The sequence below is a fragment of the Salmo salar genome, chromosome 11 (assembly GCF_965601325.2).
Source record: "Salmo salar chromosome 11, fSalSal1, whole genome shotgun sequence".
In the NCBI taxonomy this organism is placed as follows: Eukaryota; Metazoa; Chordata; class Actinopteri; order Salmoniformes; family Salmonidae; genus Salmo; species Salmo salar.
The window spans coordinates 31,347,398-31,363,534 of NC_138301.1; the positions used below are offsets into that span (position 1 = coordinate 31,347,398).

At 43.3% G+C, this 16,137-nt stretch overlaps 1 protein-coding gene across 1 annotated transcript in view; it reads left to right on the forward strand.

Moving 5' to 3' along the window:
• LOC106562414 (solute carrier family 12 member 4-like) overlaps window positions 1–16,137 on the forward strand; it is a 49,550-nt gene that overhangs the window by 25,189 nt on the left and 8,224 nt on the right. Inside the window, exons 9-14 of the mRNA XM_014127285.3 lie at window positions 5,771–5,935; window positions 6,107–6,205; window positions 6,423–6,480; window positions 6,683–6,857; window positions 8,802–8,920; window positions 10,697–10,795. Of these exons, the coding sequence (XP_013982760.1) occupies window positions 5,771–5,935; window positions 6,107–6,205; window positions 6,423–6,480; window positions 6,683–6,857; window positions 8,802–8,920; window positions 10,697–10,795 (715 nt within the window). The remainder of the gene's footprint in view (window positions 1–5,770; window positions 5,936–6,106; window positions 6,206–6,422; window positions 6,481–6,682; window positions 6,858–8,801; window positions 8,921–10,696; window positions 10,796–16,137) is intronic.

Sequence of the window (16,137 nt, forward strand, 5' to 3'; positions counted from 1 at the left end):
CTTCAGTGATTTTGGCAGTTCGTTCCAGTCATTGGCAGCAGAGAACTGGAAGGAAAGGCGGCCAAAGGAAGAGTTGGCTTTGGGGTTGACCAGTGAGATATACCTGCTGGAGCACGTGCTACGTGTGGGTGCTGCTATGGTGACCAGTGAGCTGAGATAAGGCGGGGCTTTACCTAGCAAAGACTTATAGATGACCTGGAGCCAGTGGGTTTGGCAACGAATGTGAAGCGAGGGCCAGCCAACGAAGCATACAGGTCGCAGTGGTGGGTAGTATATGGGGCTTTGGTAACAAAACAGATGGCACTGTGATATACTGCATCCAATTTCCTGAGTAGAGTGTTGGAGGATATTTTGTAAATGACATCGCCAAAGTCGAGGATCGGTAGGATAGTCAGTTTTATGAGGGTATGTTTGGCAGCATGAGTGAAGGATGCTTTGTTGTGAAATAAGAAGCCGATTCTAGATTTAATTTAATGTGAGTCTGGAAGGAGAGTTTACAGTCTAACCAGACACCTAGGTTTTTGTAGTTGTCCACATATTCTAAGTCAGAACCGTCCAGAGAAGTGATGCTGGACGGGCAGGCAGGTGTGGGCAGCGATTGTTTGAAGAGCATGCATTTAGTTTTACTTGCATTTAAGAGCAGTTGGAGGCCACGGAAGGAGAGTTGTATGGCATTGAAGCTCGTCTGGAGGTTAGTTAGCACAGTGTCCAAAGAAGGGCCTGAAGTATACAAAATGGTGTTGTCTGCGTAGAGGTGGATCAGAGAATCACAAGCAGCAAGAGCGACGTCATTAATGTATACAGAGAAAAGAGTCGGCCCAAGAATTGAACCCTGTGGCACCCCCATAGAGACTGCCAGAGGCCCGGACAACAGGCCCTCCGATTTGACACACTGAACTCTGTCTGAGAAGTAGTTGGTGAACCAGACGAGGCAGTCATTTGAGAAACCAAGGCTGTTTAGTCTGCCGATAAGAATGTGGTGATTGACAGAGTCGAAAGCCTTGGCCAGGTCGATTAATACAGCTGCACAGTATTGTCTCTTATCGATGGCGGTTATGATATCATTTAGGACCTTGAGCGTGGCTGAGGTGCACCCATGACCAGCTCGGAAACCAGATTGCATAGCGGAGAAGGTATGGTGGGATTTGAAATTGTCGGTGATCTGTTTGTTCACTTGGCTTTCGAAGAACTTAGAAAGGCAGGGTAAGATAGATATAGGTCTGTAGCAATTTGGGTCTAGATTGTCATCCCCTTTGAAGAGGGGGATGACCGCGGCAGCTTTCCAATCTTTGGGGATCTCAGATGATACGAAAGAGAGGTTGAACAGACTAGTAATAGGGGTTGCAACAATTTCGGCGGATCATTTTAGAAAGAGAGGGTCCAGATTGTCTAGCCCGGCTGATTTGTAGGGGTCCAGATTTTGCAGCTCTTTCAGAACATCAGCTGTCTGGATTTGGGTGAAGGAGAAATGGGGAGGCTTGGGCAAGTTGCTGTGGGGGGTGCAGGGCTGTTGACTGGGGTAGGGGTAGCCAGGTGGAAAGCAAGGCCAGCCATAGAAAAATGCTTATTGAAATTCTCAATTATCATTGATTTATCGGTGGTGACAGTGTTTCCTAGCCTCAGTGCAGTGGGCAGTTAGGAGGAGGTGCTCTTATTCTCCATGGACTTTACAGTGTCTCAGAACTTTCTGGAGTTAGTACTACAGGATGCAAATTTCTGTTTGAAAAACTAGCCTTTGCTTTCCTAACTGCCTGTTAGGAACAACATATATTGAACACTTATCAGAGACACAGCGAATAGTGGATCTAATGTAAGCATTGCATGAAATGATCTTATAGGCCAGTAGAGGAGAAAATGATTTCAGTTTTGCGCTGCACTCAATATAAGCAGTGGCCTGAAGATTGAAATGGGACATGACACTTTCTAGCGGCCCAAACTAATGCACAGTACACTGTGGCCTGAGCCAGTTATCACTTTGTTTTCTATTCTCTCTAGTTATTGGTTCCTAACTTCCCTGAAAAGTTGCATATCACGGGGGCTATTTGATGCTAATGCAGTACTCCACAGGATGTTTTTGTGCTGGTCAAGGGCATTCACGTCTGGAGTGAACCAAGGGCTATATCTGTTCCTGGTTCTAAATTTTGGAATGGGACATGCTTATTTAAGATGGTGAGGAAAGCACTTTTAAAGAATAACCAGGCATCCTCTACTGTCGGAATGAGGTAAATATCCTTCCAGGATACCCGGGCCAGGTCGATTAGAAAGGCCTGTGCGCTGATGTGTTTTAGGCAGCGTTTGACAGTGATGAGGGGTGGTCGTTTGACCGCAGACCCATTACAGACACAGGCAATGAGGCAGTGATTGCTGAGATCCTGGTTGAAGACAGCAGAGGTGTATTTGGAGGGCAGGTTGGTTAGGATGATATTTATGAGGGTGCCCGTGTTTACGAATTTGGGGTTGAACCTGGTAGGTCCATTGATAATTTGTGTGAGATTGAGGGCATCAAGCTTAGATTGTAGGATGGCCAGGGTGTTAAGCATGTCCCAGTTTAGGTCACCTAACAGCACGAGCTCTGAAGATATATGGGGGGCATCCAATTCACATATTGTGTCCAGGGTACAGCTGGCAGAAGGTGGTCTATAGCAAGCGGCAACGGTGAGAGACTTGTTTCTGGAAAGGTGGATTTTTAAAAGTAGAAGCTCAAATTGTTTGGGCACAGACCTGGATAGTAAGACAGAACTCTGCAGGCTATCTCTGCAGTAGATTGCAACTCCGCCCCCTTTGGCAGTTCTATCTTGTTGGAAAATGTTGTAGTTGGGGATGGAAATTTCAGGGTTTTTGGTGGTCTTCCTAAGCCAGGATTCAGTCACGGCTAGGACCTCCAGGTTGACAGTGTGCTAAAGCAGTGAATAAAACAAACTTAAGGAGGAGGCTTCTAATGTTAACATGCATGAAACCAGGGCTTTTACGGTTACAGAAGTCAACAAATGAGAGCGCCTGGGGAATGGGAGTGGAGCTAGGCACTGCAGGGCCTGGGTTAACCTCTACATCAACAGAGGAACAGAGGAGGAGTAGGATAAGGCTTCTGGGCACGGTAGAATAGATTGTACAGACAAAGGTATGGTAGGATGTGAATACAGTGGAGGTAAACCTATGCATTGAGTGACGATGAGAGAGATATTGTCTCTAGAAACACAATTTAAACCAGGTGAGGTCACCGCATGTGTGGGAGGTGGAACTAAAGGGTTAGCTAAGGCGTATTGAGCAGGGCTAGAGGCTTTACAATGAAATAAGGCAATAATTACTAACCAAAACAGCAATGGACAAGGCATATTGACATTAAGGAGAGGCATGCGTATCCGAGTGATCATTGGGTCCAGTGAGTAGCTGGGTGGGCTGGAGATATGGCGATTCAGACAGCTAGCGGGCCGGGGCTAGCAGGCTAGCAGAAGGGCCATAGAGGGATGTCGCGACGGAAGAAGTCAGTTGTAGCCCCTTCATACGGTTACGTCGGCAGAGCAGTCGTAATGGATCAGCAGGGCTCCGTGTAGTAAAAGGGTCCAGGCCAATTGGCAAAATAGGTATAGTTGCCCAAAAAAATGGCTGATGGACTTCTTCAGCTAACAGTCCGGTGTGCTCTAGACAGCTAGCAGGCCGCGGCTAGCAGATGGGCATTCAGGGGACGTCGGTCGCGATGGGAGAGCCAGTTGAAAAACCCCTCGGCGGATTACATCAGTAGTCCAGTCGTGAAGGATCGGCGGGGCTCCGTATCGGCAATAAAAGGGGTCCAGGCCAATTGGCAAAATAGGTATTGTAGCCCAAGGAGTGGCTGATGGACCTCTTCAGCTAGCCGGGAGATGGGCCTAGCATAGGCTAGCTCCAGGCTAATTGGTGCTTGCTTCGAGACAGAGACATTAGCCAGGAGAAGCCAATTGGATAGCCGCAAGCTAGCTGCGATGATCCAGATGAAGAGGTTCAGAGCTTGCAGTAGGAATCCGGGGATATGGAGAATAAGAAGTCCGATACGCTCTGGGTTGAATCGCGTTGTGCAGACTGGCAGGAGTTGTCCGAGCTAAAGATTAGCTGATGACCGCTAGTAGTGGCTATCTGTCTACTAGCTAGTTGCTAGTTAGCTGGCTAGCCTTTGTTGGGGGTTCCGGCTCTGAAGTAAAGAAAATAGCAGATCCATACCACATTGGGTGAGGCGGGTTGCAATAGAGTATGTTGAAGTTGGGGTTAAGAAAAATATAAAAAATATATGCGAAGAAAAAAGATATAAAAAGATATATACACAGGACACGACAAGACGAAGACAAAAGACGCCTGACTGCTATGCCAATTTTCAATAGTGATGACATGTAATTACAGTAAAACATAGACTTTGTGTACAACATGTTTGTAGTGATTTAGCTATCTAAAAGAGTCTGGGAATAGAGAGTCTGGGAACATCAAACAAGTGGGGGGAAAGGAACCATATTTCGGTAATAGAACATGTTGAAAATATGCGTTGGGACTTAATCAATATGATGTCAGTTCGGTTGTCATCTGAGACATTATGACTGATGACAGGACGACATAAACTGTATCTGGGAAAGTCTACACATTCTAGTTATCAGATTCACATGGAATTGTTGTGCAATTGAAATGTTTGAATATGAAACTATTTGTGAAAAGATTAAATGTAATTTTAGCTTCCAAATGAGAGAATTGGGTTTTCATAAGGTTAGAGCTCTGCTCAATCAGTGGCCCGCCCCTGTGAAGAGACATTGGTTATAAACTATGAAACACACCCTTCTCTCCCTCCACTATATAAGCACTTGACAAAAATGTAACCTTCTGTTCCGAGTACAGCGTGAGCTTTGGTTGCGAATGGTATGAACTTTGAACTCTTATTCACTACAGAAGTGATACCTCCTAGCCGTTGAGTTAGCAGCGGCCTCTGTAAACGTGGGCTAGGAAAGGACGGACAATGTATCCAGTCTAGCCCACGACGACGATACTACAACGTATCCAATTTACCACCAGAGACATTCTTCCGAGGACAGGAAGATCTCTGTTGGCCAATTTCCTTTTTGCATTTTCCTTTTCCAAATGGGCGGTAATTTAGAATGCATAAAATACTGTATTTACGATAGCATAGCTTCTCCCTTTGTTCCTCAGTCTTCCCGCTCTTTCAATCAAACCCAACCCCCTTTCCTTAGTGTAACCAGCCGTCATGTCGGCTCCGTCCACCAGGGACGTTTTCTGTATGACATAATTTGCATTCTGTGTATATGTAATTCTGTGTGATTAGTTAGGTATTTAGTAAATAAATAATTAATCCCAATTTTGTGTTGCTGATTCAACTTGTTAGCCAGGGTTCGTGAAGATAACCAAGAATTTACAACTTTCAGATGAGACTGAAATAAGGTGACGATTAATATTGACTGCTATTGATGTAAAATATTACTAGGTCTTTAAGAGTTTATTCGGAAGATAACAGCTCTATAAACACTCTTTCGTGGTGCCCCGACTTTCTAGTTAATTATATTTACATGATTAGCTCAATCAGGTAATATTAATTACAGAGAAAGGATTTTATAGAATAGCATGTCATGTCACTTAATCCGGCATAGCCAAAGACACGACGATATACTTTGTAACAATCATTTGTGATGCTGTAGAGCTTTGGTGGGTGTTGCCATGCCGTTAGGTGGATGCCATTACGTTGCTTACTTTGTGGATGGGATGCTAGCATTTCTATAAACTTGGTTCCTGATGTATGTTTTAGATAACATGTGGGGAGACTACCTGGAGAAGGGTCAGATCTTGGAGAAGGCAGGTCTGCCCTCAGTAGACGTCCACGGGGCTGTGGAGAGCTTCGGCTTGTACGTCTCAGCTGACATTGCTACCTCCTTCACCCTCCTGGTGGGAATCTTCTTTCCCTCCGCCACAGGTAAGACCTGGCAACCCAGATCCATAACTGGCAACCCAGATCATGAACTGGCAACACCAGATCAATAAACCAGCTGGCAATCCAGAGACATTTTTGTTCACTGATTGGTTGAGTCAACATTCTGAGAGTTGTCAGTAACTGATGTGTGCCCTTCATGTCCCTGTACTGTAGGTATCATGGCAGGCTCCAACAGATCAGGAGATCTGAAAGATGCTCAGAAGTCCATCCCTATTGGAACCATCTTGGCTATAACCACTACTACCCTTGTCTGTATCCTTTCATGGAGTCAATAGTAAAATCAAATCAACATTTATTTGTCACGTGCACAGGATACAGCAGGTGTAAACGGTACAGTGAAATGCCTACTTGCAAGCTCTTCCTCATCCATATCAATAGGCAGTGTTCTCCCCAAGTTGTTCAATGTCTAGATACATCTGTGTTCTATACTGCATGTGTTTCTGTGTGTTCCTTAACATCCTGCCGTCAGATTTCAGCTCTGTGGTTCTGTTTGGGGCCTGTATTGAAGGAGCGGTCCTAAGGGACAAGTAAGTGAACTTGTCTGTAGCATTAGGCCACATCTTTGACATCACAAGATACATTTAAGTTCAGACAATAGCCTGTCTGCTTCTCAACGACATACAGTACAAGCTTGTAATTATATTGGTATGGCAAAGCACTTCAGATGCTGTGTTTGTTGGTATTGATAATGGCCCCGCTAACAGGTCCATGTCCTCTCCTGTCCTGTAGGTTTGGAGATGCAGTCAGTAAGAACCTGGTTGTGGGGACTCTGTCCTGGCCCTCCCCCTGGGTTATCGTGATTGGCTCCTTCTTCTCCACCGTGGGGGCGGGACTACAGTCCCTGACCGGCGCCCCTCGTCTCTTACAGGCCATCGCCAAGGACAACATCATCCCCTTCCTCAGGGTAGGAACAGCCACCTTGGCAGGAAGACTAGTGGTTAAGAGCATTGGGTCAGTAACCGAAAGGTTGCTGGTTCAAATCCCAGAGCTGACTAGGTAAAAAAGAATATGCCCATGTGCTCTTGAGCAGGGCACTTACCCTAATTGCTCCTGTAAGTTGCTCTGGATAAGAGTGTCTGCTCAAATGTTTAAAAAAATCATACACTGGCTGTCAGTGCCCTTCCTTATGTCTTTGTGGGTGGAGCTGTATTGTACATACACACTGTGTAATTTCTATACAATGCAAAGCATCTAGTGGCCTGAAATACACAGCCATAATTCAAGGTTTCTCTAGCTGCCACCACTGTTTGAACACATTGCTTGATACATTGCTCGGCTCTATGCTCACAGTGGCCCTACTATTAGATACATTATGATACACAACTAAAAACTACAGTGAACAAAATAATAGAGTTGTGGCTGTCTTTGCTTACTCATTTGAATGAAGCTGAACATATGAGTTCATTTGCATTCCCACATGTAAATTATTGTTGGTTGAAGAGGATTAGCTGTATGAAAGAAGGGCATTATGTAACCAGGGGCGGTTCTGGGGGGGGGGGGGGGGGGGGGGGGGGGGGCAGGTGGGGCCAGTGCCCCTGTGACAACAATGTTGGACCCCCTTGTGGACCCCTAAATGTGGAGTATGAAATAATTTTTACATAACAAATTTTTGCTATCGTTCTTTTTTTACATCCGTTATTAGACAGTGGCAACGCGGAACACTAATGATTATGAACATGGTCTTTTGCCTGCTAATGCCTGCAATGCAGTGAAGAAAACGATATGACAACAATAACGTCTAATGTAACTGGCCCCTCTAACAGTACAACTGGCCCCAGCTTGGCCCCCCCAGTTGAAATGGTCTAGAACCGCCACTGTATGTAACCCTGTTCTAGGATGAGCTTAAGCGACCATGAAAATTCTGGTAAGTACTTAGAGGCCCAATACACCCGTTTTTCAATCAATAACAAATAATTTCTAGGTAACAATTAAGTACCTTACAATAATAGTTTTCCATTAAAATCAACAAAAATAGATTTTTTAGCAAAAACATATTTCTCAAGCAACAATTTAGCCAGGACACTCGGGGAGTAGTCCAACTGGGGAGGGGAAAACTGAAAACTAGCTCTTATTGGCAGAGAGGTTGGAACTTTATTTGTTAATGGTCTATTAAAGTTGCACTATGCAGAAATCGCTCCGCCATTTCCTGGTTGCAAAAACTCAAATAGTTCATCTAATTTCAATTTATGTGATAAAACAAGCACACGTATAGTGTAGAGAATCATTGTACCATCTAAACCGTTGTGAAATATATTTTCCATAACCAAACTTAAATTGTATTTTCAGCTGTTTGAACCTGGTGTACAAAACTGAAAGTAAAAGATGCAAAAACAAAACTTAAGAACTGGAAGCATAGAAATAGCGCACATAGAACACATTTACCGCTTGTTAGATTTGCCTTCAATGTGAATGACGGATCTATAACTCACATTTCTATGTGAATTTGGTCGGGTCTCCCAAAAAGGTACAGATTACAACTTTAACCAATTTACTGCCTGGTGATGTCACCAGACAAGCCGAATCTCCCGCCCATGCAAACCTGCTGATTAGGAGGTCCTGTGTAGATTATATTTTCAACCATTAAATATCAGGAAATAACACTGATCAAATGTTTTCACATACCACCTTTACAGTGTTAGTTTCATCAGCTGTTGTACAATATGATATGAAACACAGGGGAAAATGGAATTTTGACTGCACTGGGCCTTTAAGGCCACTCAATCCATAAATGATCGGTCCCCTTGGCTACAATACAACAATCAACCTGAAACAAAACAAATAAAAAACAAACCATCACAAAAAAAAGAATGTATTTATAAAGTGTATATTTTTGTATTTCCTGGTGCAGGTGTTTGGTCATGGCAAGGCCAATGGGGAGCCAACCTGGGCACTGTTACTGACAGGGCTCATCGCTGAGCTTGGCATCCTCATAGCCTCTCTGGACATGGTGGCCCCTATCCTCTCCATGTGAGTCTCACACACACACACACATGCACGAAACAGACTAAACACACACACATGCACGCAGACATGCACACATCAAACATGATTATTTAAAAGCAGGCAAATAGGGATTATTTCAAATCATATAATGGTCTGTTAGGTGAACTTGCTGAACTTTGGGCCTCCCGAGTGGCGCAGAAGTCTAAGGCACTGCATCGCAGTGCTAGCTGTGCCACGAGAGATTCTAGGTCGCAGCCGGCTGTGACCGGGAGACCCATGGGGCGGCACACAATTGGCCCAGCATTGTCCGGTTTAGGGGAGGGTTTGGCCGGCAGGGATGTCCTTGTCCCATTGCGCACTAGCGACTCCTGTGGCGGGCCGGACGCAGTGCATGCTGACACAGTCGCCAGGTGTACGGTGTTTCCTCTGACACATTAGTGCGGCTGGCTTCCAGGTTAAGTGGGCATTGTGTCAAGAAGCAGTGCGGCTTGGTTGGGTTGTGTTTCGGAGGACGCATGGCTCTCGACCTTCGCCTCTCCGGAGTCCGTACAGGGAGTTACAGCGATGAGACAAGACTGTAACTACCAATTGGATACCACAAAATTGGGGAGAAAAAGGGGTAAAAAATACAATTTAAAAATAAAAAATGAATTGCTGAACCAAAGTCATGTAGCTTACATGGGAGAAAACAGACTCTTGATGACTCTACTTCCCTTCTCAAACACTGTTAATAAACCATTTTAAACCATAAACATCTCACAGATGTTTAAAAAACATTATGGTCCTCCGAGGAGTAGTTTGGGCGGCAGGTAGCCTAGCGGGGCTGTAACTGAAAGGTTGCTGGTTCAAATCCCTGAGCAGACTAGGTAAATAATTTGTTGATGTGCCCTTGAGCAAGGTACTTAACCCTAATTGCTCCTGTAAGTCACTCTGGTTAAGAGTGTCTGCTAAAATATACTTTAATCAAATCACTTGCATTTTAACAACCACTTCACAAGTGAAACACCTCATTCCAGCCAGGCACTCTGTACACAATCAGCACAAGTGGCTTTGTGTGGAAGGCCACCAAGTGCAGTGGTTCACAAACTGTGGGTCCAGTTATTTTTATATTTTTATATTTTTATGAGCGATGTAACACTCATATATATATATATATTAAGGAATTCAGTCCGGCTTTTAACTTACTGTTGAAAGTTGTAATAGTAAAAAGCACAAGGTAAGATTTTGAAATAGGGTAGTGCATCATCAGTTCCTCTTGTCATGTCAGTCATTGCATATCTTAGAGAGATATTTATAACGTGTCAGAAATGTCCAGATCAACTAGCCCATTTCAGCTAATGTTTTTATGCTAGGTTTTTTAGCCCATAGATTTTGTAGTAATGTTCGAGTCACACAAATATCACATGAATACACATTAGACATGGCATAATGTATAGGACTGAAGGAAATAAGCTTTAAACCTGAAAAATATTCTCTACACCAACAAGAGGGGTGTGAACAGTTTGTGTCATGAACAGTGCTTGTGCCCATAGAAATAGACGTTGCACGCGAGCGGGATGTTCCTCAATGCTGGAAGGGGGGCCTGAGTGAAAAAGTTTGGGAACCCCTGACCTAGTGCGCTTTCTAGTGCTTCTGTGTTTTGCCATCAGTTGAGATGTATTTTAGCAGACTACCAGGCCTATACATCCTGCAACAAGTACATAACTGCAAAATTAATATATTGGAATTCCAAATCAATATTTAAATGACTAAATCGGTTTGAACTGAATTACATTTTTTGGTGTGATTCTTTTCCTACAGGTTCTTCTTGATGTGCTATCTGTTTGTGAACTTAGCCTGTGCTGTGCAGACTTTACTACGGACACCCAACTGGAGGCCTAGGTTTAAATATTACCACTGGTAAGTACAGTACAGGTGTGCGTGGCTGTGTATCCGTGCATACTGTATGTGAGCGATGTAACACTCATTTGTATATGCGTGGGTGTTGGGTACACTTTCACTCCATTTGAATAATCTACTTTGCTTTCTCAGGTGACATATTGGGAAGCTTATCAAAATATCCTGTTGACTGACTGGAGGACTTTATGCAGACTCCAGCTAGAGAGACATTTTGTTCTCTGGTGTTCTGATGGTAACCTAGAAAGAAGGAACTTCACTGTAATAAGCTTCAGTAGCTGAACAAGTATAGCACCTGTCGTGGAAATTCACCTCTCAAACTCAATGTAAATGAATCAAATCTGTATTATCATGACCAGAGAGGTTCACATTCTCAATCCAACTTTGATGAAAACTCTGAAAAGGGCTTTCCCTCTCAGTCCTTTTATAGTGCTATACAAACAAGTCATATAAGCATGATTTACATTATTCATTATTAACATTGGTTCCTGCATGTGACTGACGAGGCTTCTTCTGTCAAAGCTGGGACCTTGAAACTGAGATACTCCTTTTGGTTCCCAGAACAATGTTCTGGGCATTCTGCCAATTGGTCTGAGAAGAAGGTCACAGTCACCTGCACGAACCAAGATAGAGTGAGAGGAGATGCTGTTTACAATTCAATGCTAGCTCTTCAGACAACAACATTTTCCCTCACAATCCCTCCTTTTATCACTTTGTGATAATTATTGTTACATTTTAAGGTAAGCATTAGATTATGGCGTAAACTATCAAATGAGGTTCAATCAAAGTACATATATTAAAGTAAGTGGAATCCAACACATAAAACCAGACACTTCATCCTTTCAAACCCCTTCACTCTGGGTTGTAAAATCTAAAATACACACACATACACAAGGGATCTGTAGACCCAGAGGTAAATAAATCTCTAAATGTGTAATCATTGTTTCCATAGCTCTTACCACAATCAGGATGCATTGACCTGTTCTGTACTAACTGTCCCTGGGACATCAACTAGTCAAAATATAAAACCTGTTGTTTAACAAATCCTCCAGGGCCTTCAAAAAGTTGGTGCTGACTTATCAGCTCAATATTCAGTACTAAAACATTTACTTGGATCTACTCCAATTCCAGACAGTGTTCCTCGTAATGGAAAAAGTTTGTTTTAGATGACATTACCTTCTTATTTAAATCACTGGTATATTCAAACTATCGAATTGACTAATAATAATTGAAAATTGTCAAAAATGTATCTTATTCAATTATTCATACCTATGACTGTCTTTATTTACCTATGCTAGTCTCCATATCGGTTTCCTTCAAATAGGACCCTTCTACTCTTCCCAATAGGAAAAACCCTGTCAATCACTACTGCTAATACACACGGATCACTCTCAAACAATGCTCTGCTTTTACCCCTATTGTAAGGTTTAAAAAACAAACAAAACAAACATGATAACTTTCTCCTTATTGGAAGGCATTGTGTGCATTTTAGTCTACCCTAACAATGTTACTCTATATTTATTACCCATTTCTGTTGGATATTCACTCTCTGCTTCACGCTCATTAAATGTCTATTATTTTGAGAGGAATATGTAATGCGCCGAAATTATAAAATACATCGGCCAATTCAGAAGGGGAGAGACACTTTGGAGGGAGCTTCCTTTTTAAGATAGCTCTCGAGACTAGAGTTTCTTTCTAGGATCAACAGTTACTATAACTGGGCTAGCACTGCCTATCAGTCCACTGTCATTGGAATGTTCTGACCATAAGGTTTCTGGTACCTGAGACGGAATAGACTGGGAGGCAGTCAGACTCCCATTCCTCCTGGGGAGTGGTTCAATTTGCCTGCTTACTCATTGGTTTAATATCTCATCATTTGTGATATCAACAAAAACTCCATCGGGAGTACAATAAATTGTAGCCTTAAGTTTATTTAACAATCTCTACCTAGCAAGTTAAATGGTTGAGTGGGTGAATACAGAAAATCATGTTCAACATTCATTGGTCCTATTGAACAGTGCATGGATTTTGTTTCAGAATGTATTACTAGGGTGGAGGAAATCCCATAAGCATTTATAGTTTTATTGGCTAGGGGTAAGTCAAGTCCCGTACCTTTACCAAAAGTGGAGGTAGTAGCACCCGTATCCACCAACATAGGAATTTCTTTCCCTTGTATTTTTACCATAATGTTTGGGCCAAATTGGTATACTTTTCCCTATGGGTATTGCTATATTAAAGATGTTGTTTCCCCTGAGGGACATCCCTATTGTGGCTGTTTCATTTAAATTAATTCTTAACGAAGCCTTTGATTTAACGCGGTATGATATTTTGCATTGGAAGCTGTTTTAAAAGCTTCCAAAAAAGCTTAAATGCGCCCTTAAGACAGTCATACTCATCAGAACACTGAGGCTTTATTTCCCAGACCCTTTAGACAGTCATACTCATCAGGACACTGAGGCTTTATTTCCCAGAGCCTTATGACAGTCATACTCATCAGAACACTGAGGCTTTATTTCCCAGACCCTTTAGACAGTCATACTCATCAGAACACTTGGTAGTGGCCATTCTATCAGTCCTCTTGGTTATGAGGGCCCAGCAGGGTTTTCCTTCTCCAATGACCATCTACTTCTGGGCCACTACACCGGGCCTGCGTTGGTCCCTTTGGCTCAGGACTCATCTCACTCTCTGTCAGGTTTCCACAGTGGAGGTGGTCAGAAGAACTTGGTACGGCACTCTCCAACAGGGGTCCTTCCAAATCTTTCTCCTGAAGTCTTTGACCACCACGAAATCACCTGGGTTGAAATAGTGCTCAGCTCCACCTGCCAAGATCAGCAAAGACACTTTTCCCCCGGGTGAAGGTATCTTAAGAACACTGTTAACCTCTTACATCTAGATGTTCCGCTAGCGGAACACCTCGCCAATATCCAATGATAGGGTGTGGCGCGAATTACAAACTCCTCAAAAATCCCAAAACTTCAATTTTTCAAACATATGACTATTTTACACAATTTTAAAGACAAGACTCTCCTTTATCTAACCACATTGTCCGATTTCAAAAAGGCTTTACAACGAAAGCAAAACATTAGATTATGTCAGGAGAGTACCCAACCAGAAATAATCACACACCCATTTTTCAAGCTAGCATATAATGTCACAAAAACCAAAACCACAGCTAAATGCAGCACTAACCTTTGATGATCTTCATCAGATGACACTCCTAGCACATTATGTTATACAATACATGCATGTTTTGTTCAATCAAGTTCATATTTATATCAAAAACCAGCTTTTTACATTAGCATGTGACGTTCAGAACTAGCATACCCACTGAAACTTCCGGTGGATTTACTAAATTACTCACGATAAACGTTCACAAAAAACATAACAATTATTTTAAGAATTATAGATACAGAACTCCTTTATGCAATCGCTATGTCAGATTTTAAAGTAGCTTTTCGGTGAAAGCACATTTTGCAATATTCTGAGTAGATAGCCCGGCCATCATGGCTAGCTATTTTGACACCCACCAAGTTTGGCACTCACCAAACTCAGATTTACTATAAGAAAAATTGGATTACCTTTGCTGTTCTTCATCAGAATGCACTCCCAGGACTTCTACTTCAACACCCAATGTTGGTTTGGTTCCAAATAATCCATAGTTATATCCAAATAGCTGCGTTTGTTCTTGCGTTCAAGACACTATCCGAAGGGTGACGCGCCGGCGCGTATCGTGACAAAAAAATTCCAAATATTCCATTACCGTACTTCGAAGCATGTCAAACGCTGTTTAAAATCAATTTTTATGCGATTTTTCTCGTAAAATAGCGATAATATTCCGACCGGGAGACGTTGTTTTCGTTCAAACACTGAAAATGGAAAATGGACTCTTCACGCGCGCACCCGTGTCATTGTTCTCAGATCGACCACTATCCAAATGCGCTACTGTTTTTCGCCAAGGGACTGCAGAGTCATCATTCCCCGTTCTGGCGCCTTCTGAGAGCCTATGGGAGCCTTAGAAAATGTCACGTTACAGCAGAGATCCTCTATTTTCCATAAAGAGGCTATAGAAGGCCAAGAAATGGTCAGAGAGGGCACTTCCTGTATGGAATCTTCTCAGGTTTTGGCCTGCCATATGAGTTCTGTTATACTCACAGACACCATTCAAACAGTTTTAGAAACTTTAGGGTGTTTTCTATCCAAATAAAATAATTATATGCATATTCTAGTTTCTGGGCAGGAGTAATAACCAGATTAAATCGGGTACGTTTTTTATCCGGCCGTGAAAATACTGCCCCCTATCCTAAACAGGTTAAGGGTGACACAATTCTCAACCATGTCTTCCTCCATTCCTTGCAGGGACACCCTGTTCTTGGGAAAAGGTGCATTAGTCATCCTCATGGGATGGCCAGTCAGCACCTCGTGTGGAGAGAGACCAGTGACTGTGTGGGATCTGGCTCTCATACTCAGTGCCAATGGAAGCACCTTTACCCATGTCAGGCTTGTTTCACCAATTAGTTTAAACAATTTTGTTTTCAGAGTTTGGTTCAACATTGTTAGTCATGCAAATCAAACATTGTACAACCCCACCACCACCAGAGAAATGTCCTGCAAGCACAGTAAAACCTACTGTACACCAATGTCAGCCCCCCGCACCTCTCTGATTCAGAGGGGTTGGGTTAAATGCGGAAAATTGTCACATTTATTTAACCATTACTTTACCAGGTAAGTTGACTGAGAACACATTCTCATTTACAGCAACAACCTGGGGAATAGTTTCAGGGGCGAGATGAGCCAATTGTAAACTGGGGATGATTAGGTGGCCGTGATGGTATGAGGGCCAGATTGGGAATTTAGCCAGGACACCGGGGTGAACACCCCTACTCTTACGATAAGTGCAATGGGATCTTTAATGACCTCAGAGAGTCAGGAGACCTGTTTAACATCCCATCTGAAAGACAGCACCCTACACAGGGCAGTGTCCCCAATCACTGCCATGGGGCATTGGGATATTTTTTAGACCAGAGGAAAGAGTGCCTCCTAATGGCCTCCCAACACCACTTCCAGCAGCATCTGGTCTCCCTTCCAGGGACTGACCAGGACCAACCCTGCTTAGTTTCAGAAACAAGCCAGCAGTGGGATGCAGGGTGGTATGCTGCTGGGATCTGGTCTTGACCATGTGCCAATTTGGCAAGGAATTGGAAAGTACAACGGGGCATGGCTGGTCTGCTCCACCAAGAGTAATCAGCCAATTTAGCTGCGCGGTCAGCCTTAGTGTTCCCCAGAGGAACAGCTGGAGTGCAGCTGGACCGCCTCTATTCCTCCACAATGTTCCAAAATCATGCACA